The following is a 15,504-nucleotide window of genomic DNA, read 5'->3' as shown; positions in this document are numbered from 1 at the left end:
CAGAGCTGACTACCTAGCTATGCTCATCTGTCAAAAATTAGTTCCAGATGCAGATCGAGCATTCATTTAGATGTGTGAATTTTATGCTCTTTTGTCACCACAGATAGTCTACAGTGACAAACCATTCATATCACGTGTATGTCTTTAAATAAATAGCAGTTTTTTAGTGTCCTTATGTGACCTAGTTATATTATCTAAAAAAAAAGATCCCAAACTACTTCTTGACATTTTGTGTGACAGATTGACGTTTGCATGGTTGTGACTGAAAAGTAAGCGGAAAAGCATAAATGACTGCTTACTGTTGTAGGAACAGATAAAACGGACACATGATTCTCTGATAAGGTTTCTAAGTCAATGAACTTTATTGTATCTAAACATCAGTAACTCTGGAAACATCTGAGTGTCACATGAGTTAGCCATTTTTACCAGTCAGTAATTTTGTAATTTGATATAAAATGGCATGAAAATTCATGCTGTTTGTTAACATTATCATTTTTTTTTAAGTAGCTGTTAAATATCTTAGCAAAAAAAGCAACAAAAATAAATTTGTTTTATATTTCTATTATAAATAAATGCTTTCCACACACACAAAAAAAGCAAGAATATTTAAGCAGCAAATCAGGTTCATGAAGGATCATGTGACATTGAAGACTGGCGTAATGCTGCTGAAAATTCAGCTTTGATATCACAGAACTAAATTATAGATAAAAATATAATAACATAGAAAACAGTTGTTTTAAATTGTAATATTATTTTATAATATTACTGTATTTCTGATCAAATAAATGCAGCCTTGCTAAGACACTTAAAAAAAAAATATTACTGCTGCCAAATGTATGATTTTCTAATTTCTACTAATTTATTACAATAGCCTGACATTACAAATTATGCTATCAGCAGAACAATGCATGAAATGTTGAGCTGAAAAATTAACATGAATTGGAGAACTTTAACTGCATTTAGTTAACACGCCACCTAAGAGCCCACAAACAAACCGTACGTACAGTATATTCACTGCAGCCACATTTCCCATTTCATAACCCACAGAACTGACCATAAAACATGGAAGTAAAACAGCAACTTGTGTGTTGGCCGGTATGTTACTCAAGGCTACAAGAGAGACAGAAGTCCAGTGTCTGATGTATTCGGTCTAGCTGAACTCCCCCTGTCTGTGGAGCTCCTGCCGGGCTGCGGTGCAGTGGAGTATTTTGGGAGGTGACAGATAAAGAGACGGTCCTCTTCCTTTTTGATCCATCGCAACAGTTTAGTGAGCTCACTGATAGCTGATTTCTTAGTGACGAGTGGAGTAAAGCAGGCGAACATTTCAAACTTGCTTGTGACCTACAAAACAAGAGAGAGTTTAGGAAATATTGTACATACAGTATTTAATCCAAATATTATACTATTTAAAAGTTTGGGTTTGGTAAGATATTTTTGAAAGAGTCCCTTATATTCTCACCAAGGATGCATTTATTTATTCAAAAATACAGTAATACTGTGAACATTTTAAAAACAAATCTGTATATTTATTTCTGTGATGCAAAGTTGAATTTTCAGCAGCACATGATCCATACAGAAATCATTTTAACATGCTGATCTGGTGCTCAATAAATGTTTATTATTTTATTTATATCTTATTATATTTCTTAAATACAATAATGGAAACAATGGAAACAGTTGTGCTACTTTATGAGGGGCCATACAAGCCACTCTCACACACTTACATTCTTCTTTCACATGCATATATTTTTTCATTCACACACTTACATTCTCCTTTCACATACATACATTTCTGCTTTCACATACATATATTTCTACCTTTTTTTGGTATCTATTACCAGGAAATACATGGAAATACAAGTGGAAGACTTGCTCAGCTCTTCCTCACAATTTAACAGTGATGCTATTCAAAGTCATCCTGTTTTCTTTTCAAGTACAGATTTTAAGTTTTTAACTTTAAAATATCATTATGTAACCTACGTGTTCTACAGATCTGTGTACAAGTGTTATTTTGATCGTATTGACAGGGCTCAACAGTAAGGAAATTTTCTACTGGCCCAGTTTGGCTAGTGGTTTAATTTTTTTTTTACTTGCCCTGGCAAAATTTTCACAGGCCTTGCCACGATCAATCAATAAATCAATAAATCAATAAATAAGACTTATTGTTTTCATTGTTGACTGTAACATTGTATTGTAATAAATGATAACCATTTTGCACAAACAGGCACGATAGTTGAAGGATAAAACTGAAATGAACCATGCTTTTTCAGGTCTTTCAGGTAGGTCTAACTCTATTAGATTAGATTAGATTAGATTCAACTTTATTGTCACTGCACATGTAAGGTACAAGGCAGCGAAATGCAGTTAGCATCTAACCAGAAGTGCAATAAGCAGTAAGTACAGAATATACAAGGTCTACAATATGTACAATAACTATACAGATAAGTATTATGGACAAAATTTACAGATTTTAAATACTATCAGCATGATATACAGATAGGTGTACTATGAACATATTATACAGATGAATATGTGAAGTGTATGTACACTATAGGCAGAACTATGAACATATGAACAATTTAAACTATTGCAATGGAAAGTAAAGTGCATAGAAAATATTTCAGTGTGCAATGGATTATTCAGTGTTCCTGGATGAACAGACAGTAGTGCAAGTAATAGCAAGTTTGTTGTTTTTGCTTGTTGTAAATAAATAAATAAATAAATCAGTCAGATGTAGTGATGAAGTGGGGGAGGAGTCTGTGTGTATGGTGTGGGGGGTGTCAGAGGTCAGAGTTCAGCAAGGAGACAGCTGTAGGGAAAAAGCTGTTCCTGGATCTGCTGGTCCTTGTCCGGAGGCTCCTGAAGCGCCTCCCGGAGGGCAGGAGGTTAAACAGTCTATGGTCAGGGTGAGAGGAGTCCTTAAGAATGCTGCGAGCTCGACGTACACAGCGTTTCCTCTGGATGTCCTCAATAGCAGGAAGTGGTGTCCCTGTGATGCGTTGGGCAGTTTTCACCACCCTCTGCAGTGCTTTGCGGTCAGCCACCGTGCAGTTCCCATACCAGACTGTGATGCAGCTGGTCAGGATGCTCTCGATCGCACACCGGTAAAAGTTCACCACTATGGCTGAAGACAGCTGGTTCTTCTTCAGTGTTCTGAGGAAGAAGAGGCGTTGGTGAGCCTTCTTGACCAGGCTGGAGGTGTTTGTGGTCCAGGACAGGTCCTCCGTGATGGTGGTTCCCAGGAACTTGAAGCTGGAGACACGTTCAACAACCATCCCGTTAATGTGGATGGGGTCATGCGTGCTTCCTTTCTTCTTCCTGAAGTCCACAATGAGCTCCTTTGTTTTACTGGTGTTAAGGAGCAGGTTATTGTCAGCGCACCATGTGGCCAGGTACTGTACCTCTTCCCTGTAGGCAGTCTCATCGTTGTCACTGATGAGGCCAATCACCGTGGTGTCGTCTGCAAACTTAATGATGGAGTTGCATCCATGCACAGGCTTGCAGTCATGGGTGTAGAGGGAGTAGAGAAAATGGGCTCAGCACACAGCCCTGTGGTACGCCAATGTTAAGTGTGATGGTGGAGGAGCAGGTGTGGCCAGACCTAACATGCTGAGGCCTGTTGGTCAGAAAGTCCATGATCCAGTTGCAGAGGGAGGTGTTAATGTCCAGGTCTCCAAGTTTTGTGGTCAGCTTGGAGGGAATGACGGTGTTAAATGCTGAACTGAAGTCAACAAACAACATCCGTACATATGTGTTGTTACTGTCCAGGTGTGTGAGTGCAGAGTGCAGCACTGTGCATACTGCATCCTCTGTGCTCCTGTTTCTGCGGTAGGCAAATTGATGTGGGTCCAGTGTGGGTGGGAGGCAGTCTTTGAGGTGTGCTAGGACCAATCGCTCAAAGCACTTCATAATGATGGGTGTGAGTGCTACAGGGCGGTAGTCATTTAAGCACATCGGGGAGGAGTGTTTCGGTACTGGCACAATGGATGTGGACTTAAAACATGTTGGCACAGTTGCTTGGGTGAGGGACAGGTTGAAAATGTCTGTGAAGACCCCTGCAAGCTGCTCTGCACATGCTCTAAGCACACGTCCAGGAATGCCATCCGGGCCGGCAGCCTTGTGTGCATTGATCCGGCTCAATGCAGTGTGGACATCTGAGGAGGTGAGTTTGAGAGGTTGGTGGTCTGCTGAGTGTGTGGTTTTGGTGGCCGTCTCCTTGCTGTCGCTGTTGAAGCGAGCATAAAGTCATTTAGCTTGTTAAGGAAGGAGACGTCCGTGACCATTGGAGTGGAGTTGCTTGGTTTGTAGTCACTGATGGCCTGGATGCCCTGCCACATGCGTCGGGGGTCAGAGTTGGAAAAGTGTTCCTCTACCTTCAGCTTGTAGCAGTACTTGGCCTTTTTGATGCCCCTTTTCAGGTTAGCCCTGGATTTACTGTAGGCCTGCACGTCATCTGACCTGAAGGCAGTGTTGCGGGCTTTCAGCAGAATTCGCACCTCCTTGTTCATCCATGGCTTCTGATTAGGGTATGTTGTGATCTGTTTTTCTGATGTAACACTGTCAATGGTGGTGTTGATGTAAGTCAGTACAGAGGAGGTATAGGTATCAATGTCCGTGTGAGTAGTGTCCGTATTCCAGTTAATGATGCACTGATCAGGATTTTTCGTGACCGATTCCAATTGCCGATTTTATTTATTTATTTTTACAATCAAATGAGCTGATTCCCATACTCATTGCCAATTTATTTAGTTTTTATTACCTTTTTTTTGTTTACATTTATTAAATGTTTATTTTGCTCTGTCACTGGCTAAACTAACCTTGAACAAACAAACAAACAAAAATATATGCAACATGAAGCAACTGCACAACACAAAAACATGAATAAATATTTTATTATTAGGCTACTCTGTATTATTATTAGTGTTTTATTATCTTAATTATATGTATGTCTGCACTATGTTTGTACTTTCTGTACTGGAAGCTCCTGACACCAAGACAAATTCCTTGTGTGTGTAAACACACGTGGCAAAAAAGCTCTTTCTGATTCTGATGAAAATGCGAATTCAATCCCTGACAGCAGGTTGCGCTTATAAAACACTAGCAGTGTTTCCTGGATTATTGCTGTATGCAGCTGCTCTAACTAACACTCCTTTAATATGTATTTAAAGGTGCTGTATGTAAAATTGACACTAAGTGGTTGAACTAAGTATTGCATTCCAAATTCAAAATATTGGAGAGGGGTTTTTTTCACCCGGCCCCTCCTCCTCAGACTTCAGGCACAAGCAGGTTGCCAGATTGATGACACATCAGGAACAAGCACACTTGATGATGAATGAAATGAAATGAAATATGCTGTGTTTTCGCCAACTGGCAACCCGGGGTGCCGAAATACAATTGGGTAAACTGGCAGTAGGCGGGTTTACCCAACCAAAACAAAGATGGACATTCGGCCAGGAACGAACATTTTCAAAGGAGAATAACTGACTGTAGCATTGTTTTTCAGATAAACAAGTATGTTAACTTAGCATGTTTCTTAAATATCTGCAAACATATGGTATTTTTATGCTTTAGTAGAGTCAAAATCTTACATACAGCACCTTTAGCTACGGTAAGAGGAAAAAGAAAACGCCATCGAAACTTTTCTGAAGACAGTCAATTCTCCTCAGAAATACATCCATATTCATCCCCACCCTAATTCCGTAATGATGGTTTTCTTTCAGTTTTTCAAGCATTGCAAACAATGAATTAATTCTGTCTGGTACAGTATTGCGCGACTACTCTCTCCTCTTTGTGTCTGTCTTCAGTGCATCTGTTTTACAGATAATATATATCATGATGATCACTACATTTGCGTTACCAAATTGCATCCTGTCAGGAATAACCTGCCCGAACTGTTTTTAACCTGGTCGTTTTTGATTACTGTCAGTTGAAATGACGTTGCCAGATAATTTCTAAAAATAAATAGTCCAAATCTTCAGTTATGGAAATAATATAAAGATATCGCTGTCACTAACTTGCAACCTCCCACTTTACTCACTTCCTAAATTAAGTAATAATAATAAAAATCCATAGATGGTTATAATACGTGTATCTGGCTTTGCCCGCGTCCTCAATCACAACTGAGCCAGAGTCTGCGCAGTAGAGATTCGTTGGGAGCCCGAGTCTGCGCAGTAGAGTCATTTGGAGCCAGAGTCTGCACAGTAGAGATTCGTTTGGAGCCAAAGTCTGCGCAGTAGAGATTTGTTGGGAGCGAGAGTCTGCACAGTAGAGGCCAGAGTCTGCGCAATAGAGGTTCGTTGGGAGCCCGAGTCTGCGCAGTAGAGTCGTTTGGAGCCAGAGTCTGCACAGTAGAGAGTCGTTTGGAGCCAGAGTCTGCGCAGTAGAGATTCGTTCTGATTGGTATTCAGCCCAATAGAGATTCGTTTGGAGCCAAAGTCTGCGCAGTAGAGATTCGTTGGGAGCGAGAGTCTGCGCAGTAGAGATTTGTTGGGAGCCAGAGTCTGCGCAGTAGAGGCCAGAGTCTGCACAGTAGAGGTTCATTTGGAGCCAGAGACTGCGCAGTAGAGATTCGTTTGGAGCCAGAGTCTGCGCAGTAGTGTCGTTAGGTGGAGCCGCAGTATCAAACTCCCGCAGACCAAATCAACCATAACCACACCCCATTTTTATAGCATCAAATTGCTAGCTAAAATCAAACTTATCACAAAAACTTAACATATATCAACATGATAACAACTACCTTAAATGACCAAAACCATCTTTCAGAAAATTGTATTGGAAGGGTCATTTATTTTTTATTTTGACTCAAGTCCCATTCGTTTACATGGAGAGGGCGGGGTTTATGACCTGTACTGCAGCCAACCACCAGGGGGCGATCAAAGAGCCCGCAGCTTCACTTTTCAGGACGTGTGAGGCACACCTGGTTAAATTAATAAAAAGTAATAGTAAAGACTTATATTGTTAGAAAATATTTCTTTTGAATAAACACTGTTCAAAAGTTTTTATTTATCAATAAATCCTGAAAATAGCATCACAGACCCTCACCCCCACCCTCCCAAAAAAAATCCAAAAAATGTCATTTTTTAAAAAAATTTATTAGTTTGCATGCATGTGAGCCTATGATCAAACAAAATGTTTATATTTATGTTTGTATATGATATGGTTTCATAAATTCCCCCCAAATTCCCATAAATTCCCGTAAATTTCCATAAATTCCCGGTAAGTTTCAAACTTGGAATATTTCCAGAATTCCCCAGACAAAGTTCCCATGGAAAGTTTCTGGAAATTTTTCGCCCCTTTTGCAACCCTAATCACAACTCGCTCAAGGTAAATTATGGTATATACCATACACTTGATGGTAAATTCTGCCATGTAACCTTTTCACGATGATAATATTTTTTTTATTTTTTTTTATAGCCACATAGCTTGCTGAAATACTTCTGCGGCCGCCTCATCCACCTCAGCCATGCTAATCAGGACCTGTCCCGGTGACCCTGATCGCGCCTGACCTGCTTTCCATTTCCACTATACTCCCTCTCACACATACATACATTCTTCTCTTACATACACACAGGGCCTAAAACTAACTTTTTGCCAAACCTACCAATGGTCGGGGACATGATAAAATTAACTGGCTAATTTTATTTATTTTTTTACCGGCCATGAAACACTTTTTGCAAAAACAGGCAGTTATTACTACTACAATAACTAAACATATTTAAAATATTTTTTGTCCTGCTGACGCATTTTCCCTTAATTTTACCTATTAATTATAGCCATTCAACATTACAGTATAATTGAAAGCCATTATTTTTAACATTAAATAGGCTTTGAAATATATAACAACTTTTAATTTAAGTGATTTTAAAACAATTTTCATATAAACTATATTACATATGCATAAACTATACATATTAATCTTTATTCAAGCTACAAAAGTTAATCCGCGACTAGAACAGTCCAAGGATTTCTCTTTTTCTTTTGTTATTTGATTTACATCAATGACAGACTTCAGCAGGTTTCACTTTACAATTAGCGCTATCTATTTAATACCTGATGCGTATGACGTGGATCTGACACAGATCCGGTTTTCCCCCAACTCTTTACGGTCATCTAAGACTTTATAACTCATTTAAGACTATGTTTACAAGGTAACTTGCCAAACCCGCGCATTTTGACATATTTGTGTGTTTTCGTCCGTTGAAGCGCTACTGGTGAGCTGTCTGAAGCGGCTCAAAATACAGCTGAATGCGCAGCCTTTCAAACTATACTTTACTGCAGTGTTTATCACAGACTTATAAGTGCATTACCACCACCTATCTCTCAAGTGGACCACTGACACTCCTGATTGAGATTGTAGATAGAGTGACAATGGTCCATTTGAGAGATAGGTGGCGGTAATGCACTTATAAGTCTGCGATCCGCCATAAAGCAAGAAGAAGAAGACGCCTCATGTGCTTGGCCGCCTGCTGCTGAGAATGCGCACAGTAGGACGCGCTCAGGAGAGTTTTAACAGTTCGGACATTGTTTGAATCAGAGGTAAAAAAATAAATAAAAATAAAACCTATATAAATACTGTTCTTGCACAGACCGATCGTTTTGTGTCTTTACACATCAATGTATCATCAAGAGCCGCAGGGTTTAATTTAGTTTTGTTTGTGTGTTGTTGTTTTTTATTGTATATTTTAGCCGTAATTCCCATCCACTTACATTATAAGACTGATAGACTGCAACGGTTTGAGCTAAAAATCTTGGTTTGTGTTCTACTGAAGAAACAAAGTCACCTACATCTTGGATGCCCTGGGGGTAAGCAGATAAACATCAAATTTTCATTTTTGGGTGACCTATCCTTTTAAGGGTGTTTTCACACTTGGTTTGCTTGCCTGGTCCGAACCCGAGTTCGATTGCTCCCCCGACCCCCTGCCCCCACTGGACTGCGTTCATATTATTTTATTTGGGTCCGAACAGCAGTTCGTTTGCGTCATCAAGCCAGCAGCGTTTACCCTGTTGCTTAATAATGGCAGCACAGGAGAAGGCGGCAAATGCATAACAGTGCTCTCTGCAGACTGCACTTTTATATATTTATGTTTTTGAACCGTTCATTTTATTTACAAAGCTTCGGTACATAACGGCACTTACGTATGTACTGCAAATGATCTAAAGTACTCTGAAGGCGAACAGAAATGAGATATAACGTCACGCTCGTCAGGAAAGTGAGTGAAACACACACACAAACACAGATTTTTATTGAATAATACGTCACTAACACCGTACCCCTGATCACCCTTTTTAAGTGGACTCTGGAAAGGTTCGCGGGTGCGCACCCGAGTTTGAAAAACAGCATTCACATCATGGCACATCACATCACATCACATCACATCAGGGGAAGTCGTGGCCTGGTGGTTAGAGAGTCTGACTCCTAACCCTAAGGTTGTGGGTTCGAGTCTCGGGCCGGCAATACCACGACTGAGGTGCCCTTGAGCAAGGCACCAAACCCCCAGATGCTCCCCGGGTGCCGCAGCATAAATGGCTGCCCACTGCTCCGGGCAGGGCCGGCGCTAGCCATTTGGGTGCCCTAAGCACAAATGCTTGGCGGTGCCCCCCCCCTTCCCTCCCCTCCCCTCCCCAACCAACCACCCACCCACCAACCAAAGAAATAACTACCATTCAGAATTTCTTAGTTAGGTTCTCTTTACTTCCAAAATAAATGCTGCAAATGAATAATTGGAACTGAACAATGTAAACACAGAAAGTTAAAAGTGCAAAAAAAGTTTAGTGCAAATAACATGTATGAATAACATGTATGAATTTTATGAAGTATGAATTTTAAAGTGCACATTTTAAACTGCAAATAACCATGCAATTATACACAGTACACACACATATATCATGTAGACACAAACTTTTATTTTGGATGCGATTAATCGAGATTAATCTTTTCCCAGCCCTAATAATTTGACAACTCTGTGAATATGAAAATATACAAACACTGAGATTGTGTTTTTTTTTTTCTAATTGCAGTTTCACCAACGAACACCGTTCTAAGCTTAGAGCTGCTGAAAGGTTGTGGGGCAAATCCAAAAATACTACTGACCTTAATGTATATCAGTCACTCCTCTCTTCCTTTTCTGCTAATGTCTCCACTGCTAAAAAGACATACTACCATAACAAAATTAACAATTCGTCTAACTCTCGCATGCTTTTTAAAACATTTTCCTCACTCCTTTGTCCTCCTCCTCCCCCTCCTGCTTCATCTCTAATAGCTGACGACTTTGCCACGTTTTTCATTAATAAAATTAAAAACATCAGTGCACAATTTGCCACACCACAATCCATCAAGCACATCTCACAAACAAACATACACTCATTCACATCCTTCTCTTCACTCTCTGAGGCAGAAGTCTCCAAACTCATCCTTTCTAATCATCCTACTACTTGTCCACTTGATCCTATTCCATCTCATCTCCTTCAAGCCATTTCTCCTGAAGTTGTACCTGCACTCACTCACATCATTAACACATCCCTTCATACAGGTGTTTTCCCTTCATCATTTAGACAGGCTCGTATAACTCCACTCCTTAAAAAACCCACCCTCAACCCATCTCTTTTAGAGAAGTATAGACCAGTTTCCCTCCTTCCTTTCATTGCAAAAACACTTGAACGAGCTGTATTCAACCAAGTCTCTACCTTTCTCACACAGAACAACCTCCTTGACAGCAACCAATCTGGCTTCACAATTTCACACAAAACTGATACTGCAATCCTCCAACCAACACAAGCACCAACAAAAGCAAGATCGAAATACAAACCTCCAATAACAATCTTGCTTGATCTATCTGCTGCTTTTGACACGGTTAATCACCAGATCCTCCTGTCAACCCTACTGACAAAGGGCATCTCAGGAACCGCACTCCAGTGGTTTGAGTCTTACCTATCAGATAGGTCCTTCAAAGTATCTTGGAGAGGTGAGGTGTCCAAGTCGCAACATCTAACTACTGGGGTGCCTCAGGGCTCAGTTCTTGGACCACTTCTCTTCTCTGTCTACATGGCATCATTAGGTTCTGTCACTCAGAAACACGGCTTATCATACCATTGCTATGCTGATGACACTCAACTCTACCTCTCATTCCATCCTGATGATCCATCGGTAGCTGCTCGCATCTCAGCTTGTCTAACAGACATTTCTCGCTGGATGAAGGACCATCACCTTCAACTCAACCTTGCCAAGACAGAACTGCTTGTGGTTCCAGCAAACCCATCGTTTCATCACAATTTCACCATCAAGTTAGGCACATCAACCATAACTCCTTCAAAAACAGCCAGAAACCTTGGAGTTATGATTGATGATCAGCTAACTTTCTCAGACCACATTGCAAAAACTGTCCGTTCCTGCAGATTTGCTTTATTCAACATTAAGAAGATCAGGCCCTTTCTTTCTTATGCGGACAACTCCTATGCGGCACAACTCCTTGTTCAAGCTCTTGTTCTGTCCAGGCTAGACTATTTTTAATGCAAAAGCACGTCTCTTTTATCAATTTGGCAGGTCTTCCAGCCAATTCTACAAAACAACTGGATCCTTTACAATTACTTCAGATTATGGGCCCTCTAGAAGCTTGCAATTAACTACCTCTTTAATCTTTTTGTATTCTATCTATTTTCTTTTCATTTATTATACAATTATAAAAAAGACCTCTAACACTAGCTTACTCTATTCTTTTTCTATTCTATCTGTTTTCTTTTTATTTATTTTCTTTTTATTTATTATATTATTTAAAAGTCCTTGCTACGTATACTGTGTTTAGGCTAACTGAGACTTGTTATAGCACTTATATATCATTGCTCTTTTGTTGTTTTTGATTGCTTCCATTGTCCTCATTTGTAAGTCGCGTCTGCTAAATGACTAAATGTAAATGTAAATGTAGATGTCGCCCTTGGCCGAACCTCTTGAAAATGACCGCATGCCATAGTACAACAACGAAAAATCTTTATCTAAGCGGTCTAATTTGGCAAAATCACATCACGTTCAGTTGCAGGGTTTTTCTAAACTTCAGACTGAGGCAGATAGACATTGTATTGAAGCAAAGAAATTACAATAGGGAACGTTCTGCACTAATAGCTATATGCACACGTGACACATCTGTAACGTACGGGGAAAATTAGCTTTATTTGTCATTCAAATATGACGATGAGGACCCCAACGATTCGCCTTCCTTTCCTTCTCAAACAAACTGCATCTTTAACAGCCCAAGTTTCACAATTTCCCCGGACCCCGTTAAAATAAAAGACTCAACATGCAGGGCTAAAAACCCCCGGATCTTTTGCACTACTAGCGACGCGGACGCGCCGCTAGTAGTGCAAAATTTTAAACTTAAGATATATTGTCTATCTAATTTACCAAGAAACATTTTTTAAACCACCGACTAAAAGATTAAGACACTACCTGACCCAAAATATCACCCAAAGTTTCTACAGCTTAAGGCAAAGGCCTAGGCCTATAAAAGACAAAACACTAATTTTGCAACATCTCGTCTTTATTGGGACTATCAAATTAGTCAACTGTCCAAAGGACCAGGCATTATGAAACCTAAAAAAAATGCTCTCAGTGAATCAAATTCACCTTAAAATACAAGACACAAAAAAATATTAGGCCTAGCCTATTTAAGTTCAACAAAATATAAGGCCTAGCCTATACAGTGCAAAATATTTAGGGCTTGCCTATAGAAAGTTTAACTATTTCAGTGCAAATAAGGTAAACCAAAATCTTTTTTGATAAGAATGGCTATACTTTGATATAGAATAGGGAATACTCACCAAGATTAGGCTAGGCCTACATGTTTTTGTGGAGGAAAATTATTGAATCCACTGTAGATGGCTTCAGCGCGTTCCTGCGCTCACTGATGGTGCGTCCAGCAATATAACCCACTGGCTCATTATTCTCATTATAAAACATGGTCAAAACTCAGACTTTGCTTTAGTTGCTGGTGCAACCAAAACGTAATCGCCAGAGGCAAGCCTCTGTTTCACTTACTCAGCATACATTTTCACATCTTTCTCGCGCTAATCGAAACACATCACATTACCACTCATTTACCTCGCAAACCGCAGCGCAAGCCCGAGCCCGGCACGAGCCCGTGTAAAATGATGTAAATTAAGCCCGAACCCGACGGGTCCCATTGGGTCCCGTCGGGTTCGGGCAAAGATCTTCAGCTCTAAAGTGCATCTTCTCTTTTTCGTGGCCACACTGGCCATGGCTGCTTAACCTGACCGAACAGCGCTCGCGCTCTCCAATTTGAGATTGTTGACAATGTTGAGTAGGCGTTCGTGCACCAGTCAACAGTTTGATTGACGTACGACTCAGCCTATCGACTAACGCTTTTATTGCTCTCCTCTGAACTATTGGACATAAGTTAACAGTACGCCTATGGACGTATCCGTGTATTTATTAGGCAGGGTCGAATGAAAAAGCGGGACAGATGCTCAATTTGCGTGAGGCGGGACAAAGGGTAAAATTGCTGTACAGTACAACGTAAAGCGGGACAGGTGGTCACTCTATGTCTGAGGTCGGTGTCTGCCAAATTTGACATTGATTAAGGCATAATCGAACAGACCACTGGGAGGTGGGGAAGGGGGGGCACCAGAGGGAGACTGGCACAGAGATTCACCTTTTTCTCGACTAATTTGGTCTAGGCCTATATTACTTTTCTATTGCTTTTGTATATTAACATGCTTTTAGAAATATTTTATTTGTTATTTATACTAGTAGCCCATTGTGATGATTTTTTTCACGACCCAGATTTTTTGGTGCCCCCCCAAGCACTTGGTGCCCTACGCGCAGTGCGTGATGTGTGTGTGCGGAGCGCCGGCCCTGGCTCCGGGTGTGTGTTCACGGTGTGTGTGTGTTCACTGCTGTGTGTGTGCACTTTGGATTGGTTAAATGTTGAGCGTCATCGGAGTATGGGTCACCATACTTGGCTGTATGTCATGTCATGTCACTTACTCATCATCCAAACGAACTGAACTCTGACATCAATCGAACCCGGATACACACCAAAAGTGCTAGCAACAGATCCCATAGACTGCCATTATAAAAGGCCCAGATGGATATCTTTGGATCACAGTGTCATAGAGACATGGGGGTTGGCTCATTTGACTTAAGGACAGCAAACAACCAATCACTAATCACCATTGACACTTCCTAGCCACACCCTAGCAACCATTATTGACCACCCTAGCAACTCAGACCCAAAGAGGTGTATCTTTAAATCTGAATGTCATAGAGACATGGGGGTTTGTTATATCATTCATACTGACAAATGGTCTTTGGAGTATCATCAGTAGCAGCTGCCAAGCCACTCCCTAGCAACCCTTTAGTAAGGCCTATGTCTTTGCATCAGAATATTGTATAGACATGGGAGTTGGTTCTTTTGAGTCATACTAGCAAACAGGACTTCAAACATGTTAGTCATGCTAGAAATGAATAGCTACATGCTAATAGTGATTAGCCCAGTGCTAATTCAGGCTAAGAACATGCTAAGAACTCTATAAAACTCCATAGTAACAATCTGTGACAACTAGCAACTGCCTAGAAACACCCTAGCAACCACCCTGATTACCTTAGCAACCACCCTTGGTACCCTAGCAATGGCCCTATCAACCATCCTGGGTACCCTAGCAACCACCCAGAGTACCATAGGAACTTCATAGCAACACCCTAGCAATGATCCCAAGTACCCTAGTAACCCCATAGCAACATCCTAGCAACCACTCAACTATTGTTGGTACAGCAAATGTGAAATCAACATAGTAAAATTATAGTTTATCTTTCAGAGAAAGAGCTCAGGAAAAGGTGGGATTTTCTTCGATCCCAGTATATGCGATACAAAAAACTTGCACCTTCAGGAAGCAGTGGAGCTCAGAAGACTGGCAGACAGCAATGGATCCTGACCCGGCTGCAGTTTTTGGAGCCACACACACAAAAAAAGGAGAGCACATCCAATCTAAATATTAGGGTAAGCTTACAGAATAAATAATTTATTTTTGAGTAAAAACTTTATTGCTTCTTTCATTTACTTAGTTTAACCCGAACCATTTTGGGACTGACAGCTGAAAATTACTTACCTAATATAAAATGGTAAAAGTTCCTAACAACAGTGTGCTACACAGACAATTTTGGTGTTTTTAGAAAAAAGACCCTTTGTGCTTTACTATCCATCATCAAGAGTTGATAATGCTCAAAAAGATGAAGTTATAGACACTGAAGTGCCTTGTTTAAATTAGCTGTTCAATCTAAATTGTTGTTGTTGTTTTTTTTTTTTTTTAAATTGGCCAAAATAAAATCTTTTTTTATTATTATTTAAATGCAAATGCAAACATATCGAGATGTAAACACTGCAAAAGGTTTTGCCACAAACTCAACTGACAGGCAAGTAATTGCACAAAATTATATAGTATACATGAAAAAACAAATAATAAACAACACAAATAATATCCCTTTAAAGTAGCAGTCAG

At 40.2% G+C, this 15,504-nt stretch overlaps 1 protein-coding gene across 1 annotated transcript in view; it reads right to left on the bottom strand.

The window, feature by feature from the left end:
- Nucleotides 1-778: 778 nt before the first annotated feature.
- The window catches only part of LOC109091251 (vacuolar fusion protein MON1 homolog B-like), a 23,920-nt gene continuing 9,194 nt past the window's right edge, over nt 779-15,504 (bottom strand). Inside the window, exon 6 of the mRNA XM_042730402.1 lies at nt 779-1,341. Coding sequence (XP_042586336.1) covers nt 1,111-1,341 — 231 coding nt within the window. The 3' untranslated portion in view covers nt 779-1,110. The remainder of the gene's footprint in view (nt 1,342-15,504) is intronic.

This window comes from Cyprinus carpio, chromosome B8 (assembly GCF_018340385.1).
Source record: "Cyprinus carpio isolate SPL01 chromosome B8, ASM1834038v1, whole genome shotgun sequence".
Lineage (NCBI taxonomy): Eukaryota > Metazoa > Chordata > Actinopteri > Cypriniformes > Cyprinidae > Cyprinus > Cyprinus carpio.
Note: the sequence above shows the minus strand (reverse complement) of the source record. Positions and strands in the feature narration are given on the sequence as shown.